At 37.5% G+C, this 9,157-nt stretch overlaps 2 protein-coding genes across 4 annotated transcripts in view; one reads left to right on the forward strand and one right to left on the reverse strand.

Annotated features, from left to right (window-relative positions):
* LOC129788550 (neurogenic locus Notch protein) overlaps nucleotides 1-2,171 on the reverse strand; it is a 46,059-nt gene extending 43,888 nt beyond the window's left edge. For both annotated transcript variants that reach the window (XM_055824729.1, XM_055824728.1), the window contains exon 1: nucleotides 1,680-2,171. In XM_055824729.1, coding sequence (XP_055680704.1) covers nucleotides 1,680-1,839 — 160 coding nt within the window. In that variant the 5' untranslated portion in view covers nucleotides 1,840-2,171. The remainder of the gene's footprint in view (nucleotides 1-1,679) is intronic.
* Nucleotides 2,172-3,084: 913 nt separating this feature from the next.
* On the forward strand, nucleotides 3,085-8,259 carry LOC129788557 (tau-tubulin kinase homolog Asator-like). Of its 2 annotated transcripts, XM_055824740.1 has the most exons (11): nucleotides 3,099-3,238; nucleotides 3,349-3,414; nucleotides 4,071-4,412; nucleotides 5,024-5,595; nucleotides 5,666-6,401; nucleotides 6,471-6,581; nucleotides 6,735-6,897; nucleotides 6,966-7,447; nucleotides 7,524-7,770; nucleotides 7,843-8,032; nucleotides 8,097-8,259. In XM_055824740.1, exons 4-10 carry the CDS (start codon nucleotides 5,036-5,038, stop codon nucleotides 7,860-7,862), a joined length of 2,319 nt encoding a protein of 772 aa, XP_055680715.1. In that variant the 5' UTR covers nucleotides 3,099-3,238; nucleotides 3,349-3,414; nucleotides 4,071-4,412; nucleotides 5,024-5,035; the 3' UTR covers nucleotides 7,863-8,032; nucleotides 8,097-8,259. The 2 variants fall into 2 exon arrangements, with proteins under 2 accessions (XP_055680716.1, XP_055680715.1); XM_055824741.1 differs by lacking the exon at nucleotides 6,471-6,581 and having other exon boundaries at nucleotides 3,085-3,238.
* Nucleotides 8,260-9,157: the final 898 nt, after the last annotated feature.

Raw genomic sequence — 9,157 nt, forward strand, 5'->3', positions numbered from 1 at the left:
GTGAAGACATTGTTGAAAGATGATTTGTCGATTTACTTAATTTGTTAAACTCGGTAGATTTTTGATTTTTTGGACATCAAATATTTGTCTTTAAATAATTATTGTTCAAATACTTTTAAGAGGATGCTTTTAGGGAATTAAAAGAAAAACATTCTCTGATATTTTTTGTGTGCAGATCAGGCATTTGTTTTAATTAAATTGAATGTTTACTTTAAGATTATTTTTTCTATTGAGAATCTTAATATTTTTTTTGAAGATCTTTTGGAACCTGTGCATTCCTTCTGCAGGTATTTCTGCAAAATCTAAGATGATCAAAGAAAAATCACACAGAGATCACAATGGCGGCAATATGTGCAATATATGAAATTAATTAAATGATAATAAGACGATAGCACAACTGAAAATAATTAATTTACACTCTTGTCTCGAGCATGTACATTTTGTATTTATTTTTTTCTTCATCTCTCATTGCAAGGAATACACAAAACAAAAGAAATTATGGTGTGGTAAGCAAAAAAGCTCACGTTTCTCTTTCCCATTGCACAACGCGCTTGTGAATTCTTTTTTAGCAGCAAAAATCATTTCCATCAAGTGCTAGTTGGTATAGTGAAAAAAAAAAGACGAAGAAGAATGTATGAATAATCATTTTTCATCTTCATTTGATGCAATTTGAGGTGCCAAAATGAAAATTCCACCTTAAATTTTTTTCCATCCAATAATGCATTTCTTATTCACCTCTTTTTGATCTAACCAACAATTTGGTGAAATTCACTTAACTCAATCAGACTTAAGACTTGAGTTTTTCTTAAGAAATCTTAAGAAAACTCAAATTTTACATAGAAAAACTTAAGAAATCTTAGGAAAACTCAAGTCTTTCATAGGAAAACTTAAATCTTTTTAGCTATATAGTGAATTTCACTCAATACGTCCGCCATGATGATCCTCTTGATTATCCCTATCTCCCTCAAACATAGGTAATCAATCAATTTGCCCTCTCACTCTCTCTCGCGACATTTTGAGGGGTTTTTCTCGGAGAAAAAAGGAACCCACTCACACACAGGCACACCCAACAAACACACAATTCCCTGCCATTCTGTGCAAGCTTGTAATCTTCATTGTGTTGTGTGACTGTGTTGGCCCGCACACCTGCTCTCCATTTTATAGTGTGAACGTTTTTCTTTCTTCCCATTCGAATTTCGAGAACGCATACACTGCAAAAGAACGGAAAGTAAAGCAACTTCGGTTACAACCACTTTGCGACGGAGATCGCGGTCCAAAAAGAAGTTGAGAGAACCGAACCTCCTGTCCTGTGATTGGAAGCGCTGTTGCCGCATTTTCCGCACCAATGCAATCACATTTTCCCCATTTCCCGCCGCATTCAAACCCATTTTCCCGCCACACGTGAACATTTTCATCACACGGCGTCCCCCCGGTTTGAACGTTGCATTCAAATTTGCACCCACACTTGCGGAAATGCCGAGAAAAATCACAGAACATCACATTCAATGTTCTCATGAGCCAACTTGGTGGCTATACAGCAGCCAAGTCCACACGGCAAATCAAACCAACTCAACAACGTATCCAACTGGTCGAGGTGAATTTCTCAACACAGTGAGAGCAAAAAGAAAAAGATTTTTGTCTCAACTTGGGCTTCTTTTTTTTCTCCATCAGCATCTTACCTTCTGTCCATTGAAGAGATCCAAGAAAGATTGCTGCAGCCAATAGAATATTAATCCAATTGTAATCCTTTTTTAGTGATTTGCCACAATAGAATTTCCTACTAATTGTTGATATTTTAAAACACATTTTATCTTTCTTTGCATCACATTTAGCACTCATGTAATTTTCTCTCTCTTATTTGTAGCGGGGGGTGGTAGTATAAGAGGAGGAGAAGATGTGAGAGAATTTAAAATTAAGAAAACAAGGATCAATCACATTTGGGAGCACACACAGGGAGAACCAAAATACAAAAAATCAATTAAAACATAACTAAAACCACATCCTTTCACCATTATTAGTTTATTTGTTATCGTTCACTCGTTGATGGGACTTCCATAACGATTTTTCACACCTTTTCCTTTTTTATCAACTGATTTTCCACATAAAACAACCAAATTTCAAGCCCGATGCAACGCAGCGCATGCGTTCACGATCGCGTCTCAATTCACTCTGACTATGCAAGCAACTCTTGAGCGCACTCTCTGATAAGTTTTGATAGTTTTGACCTGCCGCAGTAGTGCCATCTACTGCGAGAAGGTACTGTATTCTATAGGAATCCAAGACAACTGGGCCGATTTCATAGACAAACTATGTTTTGATTAATTTTGTTTTGATTAAAGTTTTTATTGAATAGAAATTGGGAAGAAACGGAAAAACGTTTCTTACAAAGAAAATTAAAGTGAAAGTTAGGTTAGCAATATCAGATCCTCAAAGAGTTAATTCAACATGAATTTCTAACCTGAAACTTTGATCTTAAAATTCTATTGTAAAGAAAACATTTTACCAGATTTTCTTTCATCAAACTTGTAGTAATTCAAAGGGTTAAAGTTATTTACAGTCAGGTATTGGTTAGCGTCACATCGGATGTACTCCTTATGCTCATTATTTTTAATGGGTGAGAAGAATATTAATACAGAACTCTACTGTTTCGAATGACCGATATAGCGAAAGCTTGTGCCTTGTTGCCTTTCCGGAAATCGGACCTAACCTCATTTGTAGGAGGAAGCTTTAGTGCTGAATAATTGGTTCCTGAGGGAGTATCTGCTATGGCCGACAAGATGAAATGTTAATGAATGTTACAAGAAATGTGCGTTGTACGTTAAATAACTACATTTCACACAAATTAATTAATAAAAAGAGAACAGTAAACAAAAATACATACCGAGAACGCCAAGAACATTTCAGCTGACCCATTTGAGATCGATTTCGATACTATCGCCCTCTATGAAGTAATGGATAATAGTTATGATACTTTTGGCGGGAAAAAGACGTGCAACACAAAGTTTTTGAATAAATCAGTTCGTGATGGGAAAATAGCAACAAATATGGACTCCCGAAGGCAGAACGGAAGCAATCGGCTCCTCTAGGCATGCGCCCTCATGTCTGATATGTTCAAAGTGACAGATATGGTACACGGAAGTGAATGCTATTGATTGATCCGGTGCAAAAAAGCCACCCACAAGTGATTTGGGTGTTTGATATTGTGATAAAAGTGGAGTCGTCTGGGTCACCTGCGGAGGTCAGTGTGTGCGAAAAGGGTTGGGCTGTGGTAGGGCACTCAGGGGGGATTTGTGTATGCAATGTTACCCATGTAAACCTCATGAAAATTTGTTCTTTGCCACCCACTAGGTGTAGGCGCCAGGTGACACAATATCTCATATTTAGGAATATTCACCACAAAAGCCCACAATTCAGGTGAGACTAAATCTGTGGTGGGAAGCATTGGGATCTCCCGGAAACCGGGTGCCAGATTACCTGAAATGTGTGGGAGGATGTAGCCAACGGGCTCGCCACAGATCACACCCTTGTGCTCATTAGCGCCTCACTACGGCACCCCCCAAAACGGCCAGAAGGCTGCACTCTGTACAAAATATTTTATAATTTTTCTTTTTTAATTTAAAATGCTTTATTTTTGTAATTTTTTGTTTTAAAAAAAAATACTTTTTGTTTCTATGTTAAATAAAATTTGTTTAATAATTTTAACAAATTTTCTTTTTCTTATTTTTCATGGAAAATATTTTTTTTTAAATGCTTTTGAGGCCATTCCCGGAGGAAAGTCTGGTAGCACAGATTTTTTTTGAAAAAAAGTTCTGACTTCTAGTTCTCGTTGTGATTCACATTTTTTTTTGAAAGTTTTTTTTAATAAATTCTTTTTTTTTAATGTGTCGGGATAAAATTAGGCTGTAAAGATGCTTTTTTTTTAAAAACTAAACCTGGATTTGGGAAATGATGGAAAATGTATTATAGGTCAGGGCAGTCTATTATATATCAATATGTGTGTGTGAGGATTATATATATGTGTGTGTAGTGTAAAAGGAAAATGAAAATTAAATATTTATTTTACTTTGCAGATTTTCCCGTCTATACAAGTATCCCTACATGTAGGTGCTTTGCAACTTGATGCCCCTGGTTGTACCAAAGGAACCTAGATAAATTAATTATTAATTAATTATTAATAAAAAAAAATGTGATTAGTGTGTTTGTGATTAGTGGAATTAAAAATTTTAAAATTGTGATTTTATGTGACATCTTTAGTATGAATTGGATCTCATATAGTAGTGACAAAGGGTGTAAACTTTTTAGCGTGTCAATTGAGGGCAGGGCAAATGGATGAGTTTATTTCAAACTAAAGGCAAATGGAATTGCTGCTGTAATATATTAAAATAAATAACCAAAACTTTATCAACACTAAGGTGTGTATTAAGGCTTCTCTTTTATTCTCTACTGTAGTGCTTTTAAAATTAATTAATTAGGGTTTTTATTGAATATTAAATTAACCCATTTTGTTACAAAAAGTTTAAATTTTTTTTTAATTAAAACAGATTAGTTTTTAAGGATTTATTTTTAAAGTTTTTATTTTAATTTTAATTTAACCCATTTTGTTACAAAAAGTTTTTTATTTTTAAAATAATAGCAGAGATTAGTTTTAAGGAATTTATTTTTAAATTTTTAATTTTCTGTAGTGCTTTTAAAATTAATTAATTAGGGCTTTAATTAACATTAAATTGACCCATTTCGTTACAAAAAAAATTTTTTTCAAATTAAAACAGATTAATTTTAAAGAATTTATTTTTAAATTTGATTTTCAAATGATTTTTATTAAAATTGATTTAATAATTAAAATTTTCTTTAATTTGTTTTGTTGAGATATCTATTCCAGAAAATCGAGTATTTTTTTTTTCAAGATAAAAGTTTATTGATTTAAAATTTAATTAATTAATTAGAGACAGAAAAATTAATAACTACTAAACTTCAAAAAATAATTATCATTATTAGAAATTAAAAAAATTAAATTGTTTTGTAGATTTCCAAAACAATGACGTCCGAGGATCTCCTGCAACCGGGCCACGTGGTGAAGGAGCGCTGGAAAGTGGTGCGGAAGATTGGAGGCGGTGGCTTTGGGGAGATATACGAGGGTCAGGATCTCATAACGCGCGAACAGGTGGCCCTAAAAGTTGAATCGGCCCGTCAGCCGAAACAGGTGCTTAAGATGGAGGTAGCTGTGCTGAAGAAGCTCCAGGGGAAGGAGCACGTTTGTAGATTTATCGGTTGCGGTCGCAATGATCGCTTCAACTACGTTGTGATGCAGCTACAGGGGAAGAATTTGGCAGAGCTGCGTCGGGCTCAGCCACGTGGAGCCTTCAGTCTCAGCACAACACTGCGGTTGGGATTGCAAATTTTGCGTGCTATTGAGTCCATCCATTCGGTGGGTTTCCTCCATCGGGACATCAAACCGAGTAATTTCTCCGTGGGAAGGCTACCCTACAACAGCCGACGCGTCTATATGCTTGACTTTGGGCTTGCCCGGCAGTACACAACGGGTACGGGTGAGGTTCGTTGCCCACGTGCTGCTGCGGGATTCCGAGGGACTGTTAGGTGAGCTTCCTTCTTGCCTTTTCTTACAATTTTAATCTTTAAGACAATTTAACTTTTAATTTGTTTTCAGGTATGCGAGTATCAATGCGCACAGAAATCGCGAAATGGGTCGTCATGATGATCTGTGGTCGCTATTCTACATGCTAGTGGAATTTGTAAATGGGCAACTGCCGTGGCGAAAGATCAAAGATAAAGAACAAGTTGGGCTGATGAAGGAGAAATATGATCATAGATTGCTCCTGAAGCATCTACCGTCTGATCTCAAGCAATTCCTCGAGCACATCCAGTCACTCATGTATGCCGACAAGCCGGACTACACAATGCTAGCAGGCCTGTTTGAGCGCTGCATGAAGCGTCGTGGGGTTAAGGAGTCCGATCCGTATGATTGGGAAAAGACAGATTCCGGAACAAGTGGTACTGTGATATCTACAAACTCACTCCAGAGCAATCTACCGAGTCAGCTGCGCAACGAACATATGCACTGCAACATGACACAAATGACCGTTGCTGCATCCAATGCCAGCAACATGGAACAAGTGGTACAACCACGACGGGAACCTCCGGCCCAGGTACCCACAACGGAGCCCGTGAATCGCGATAAGGCACCAACATTGGATAAGAATTGCAATGCATCAGCTGTAACACAGCCCCTGGTTGCAGCATCCATGATTCCGCAGCCAACACGATCTCAGGCCCCATCGAGGATTCATCGGCCTGATGTGCACCATCAACCGGGTGTTAAAGCACAATTGCCCCACATTACATCATCCCTCTCGAGTCCGACCAAGAGGCAACTGCAGGCAGATGTAAGTATCCTTGATTGTGATTACACGCATAGTGTTGTGGCGCCTATGCCTCATCGTGGAGGCTATCAGTATGCTTCCAGATGCAGTCGACGACAGAAGACACCTTCAATTAGAGACGATACAAGTTACTCAAGCTACGTGGTTGTGGGGGTTTCAATGAACTCTGGTATTCCAATTCGGGTCAGTGATTGCCCCTCATTTTCTTTATATCCTTCAAGGACAGGATTTATTTTTGTCGGACCCTTCAGTTCTTTGCATGAAGTCTTTATCTATATTTACTTAATTCTTTTAAAGGAATTTTTGTAATGAATGCTGATATTCTTCTTTCTATAGCAGCAGCAACAACAGGTACAGCAGCAGGGAAAGCAACAAGCTGCAGCAGAACAGGAGACGAAAAACAATGAAAATACTCCACCAACAACTAAGAATACTGAGAAGGGTAGCATTGGACGCCTTCGGGTACTAACAGCACCACCCACAAGTGTTCACGATTTAGGTAAGGACTCTTTGCATTTTTTTTATTTGTTGAAGTTTTCATGAAAAATTGTTGGTTGTTTTGAGCAGGAAGCTGCACGGAAACAGTTACATCCAATCCGGCACCTCCACCAAATCGTGGGGTGGTCAAGAGTGCCAGCGGTAGGAGGCAGGGTGCTCTGCGTACGGGCTCAAGTTCCAGGGTGACCCAACGTGATCATTCAGTGACTCAATTTGCTGTGATTGACGATGAGAACGTATCGGCTTTGCAACAGATAACACGTGGCGGTGGTGGTGCTCTAACACTGGCATCTCAGTGGAAATCCCAATTTGACGACTCGGAGGAGACAACGGACAACGAGTGGCGGCAGGAGCTGCACAGCCCACAGCATTGGAATCATGGTAGAGCACGGCAGCGTTGCCGCAAAACTCGGCTCAATATCACCGGCATCGAGGACTATCCGAATCTGCAGGAATATCTACCTCATTGCTGGTCAGATCCGGCACTTGGGACAACACTGCGGCAGCATCTAACGCCGCCACTTCTGCAGCAAGCGGCCTTCGACAAAGCCGTGAGTTTTTCTCTATTTTCCTTAGATTGATTTGAATTTAGGGAAATTCTAATATTTTGGGGTTGCTTTTCGGTAGGCTTTTCAACTTGATATCATGCGAAATGTTGGGGTACGTGATAGTAGTCCTGATAGTCAAGTTCCGGTTGAGCCGAAGCCCAAAAATGGTGCTCCAACGTCGACTGTTGGTAGTCTTCCAAACATTGTCCTGCAGGAATTTCCGGTGCTACCACCCAAGAATGCTGAAATCTCAATTGCCGAGGAGAACCCAAAATCTCTGGAGTGTGCCATTAGTGGGAAGTTAGAAATTCGGGTTCTACCACTAGGTATGCCTAAAAGCTCCAACTAAACCCTGTTAAACAATTTTCTTTATTTGAATTAATTTGTTTTTTTTTTAGGAACAAGAGCGGTTGAATAGCATCAGGTTGAGGAGGGGTGGAGTTTACCAGCTGATGGCTGTAGGTTCCATGGAGCTGCACAATCTAGTCGACACACACTCTAATCCGCTATGGAGGCATTTTAATTTACAATTTTAAAGAAGCATTTGCGTAAAAAAAAAGTTGGCATTTTAAGTAGAAATTCTTGGAGGTAAAGAAAATTGCAAAAAAATATTTTTTCTTCAATATTTAATGTTTGTTTGGTTACCTTTTAGGCTTATACTATGGACTGTCGCCGCAGCACATGGCTTTAACCAAAGGATATTTTAATTGCTAAACGTGAAGACACCACATCACACCAAAATATACATAAATTCGATTGCTAATGAATTAAAATAATTGAAGTCGTGTGTAGTGTGAAATAAATCATGGATATTATGTTGTTTCTTTTTGGCGAAACTATCTTGGAACTAGGTATGTACCTAAGTCTAATTTTACATTATTTAATATTCTGAAAAATTCGTTTAATAGGTCTCGTTTATTTTATTTTTCAAACCAATTTCTGAGTTTTTTAAGTTAGACAGTCTAACTTAAGCCCTAATTTTTATGATAGGTCCTTTTTTATTAAACTAGATCTAAACGGTCTAAATTTTTAAATAAAGGCCGTTGTAGGAACTTTTCTAAGGAGAAGCCTAACTTTTTTTTTCTAAACTAGGGTTTAGGCCTAGACCTATTTCTTAGGCTTGGCCTTAGGCCTAGACCTATTTCTTAGGCTTGGCTTTAGGCCTAGACCTATTTCTTAGGCTTGGCTTTAGGCCTAGGCCTATTTCTTAGGCTAGGATTAGGTGTTTTGTGATCAGAATTTTAAGATAAGTCTGATTTAGTTTATTTTTCAAACCAATTTCTGAGTTTTTTAGATTAGGCCCTTTTTATTAAATTAGGTCTAAATTTTAAAATAAGGGGCGATGTAGGAACTTTTTTAAGGAGAAGCCTAACTTTTTTTTTCTAAACTAGGGTTTAGGCCTAGACCTATTTCTTAGGCTTGGCCTTAGGCCTAGACCTATTTCTTAGGCTAGGATTAGGTTTTTTATGATCAGATTTTCAAAATAGGCTTAATTGGGACTGAAAGCAATTTTCGATGTTTTTTAGAACTTTTAATGATGCTCTTTAGCCTATCCAAATTATATTCATTCTATTAAGAAAAGCTAATCTTTATTTTATTTTCTCTTTAAAAAAAATTACTTCAAACCTTGAAAGTTTTTCTGTTTTTTTTTTAAATCAAATAAAAAACGTTAATACTCAAATTTAAAAAAAATATCCACAGAAGACTTTTTTC

The sequence above is a fragment of the Lutzomyia longipalpis genome, chromosome 2 (genome assembly GCF_024334085.1).
Source record: "Lutzomyia longipalpis isolate SR_M1_2022 chromosome 2, ASM2433408v1".
Lineage (NCBI taxonomy): Eukaryota > Metazoa > Arthropoda > Insecta > Diptera > Psychodidae > Lutzomyia > Lutzomyia longipalpis.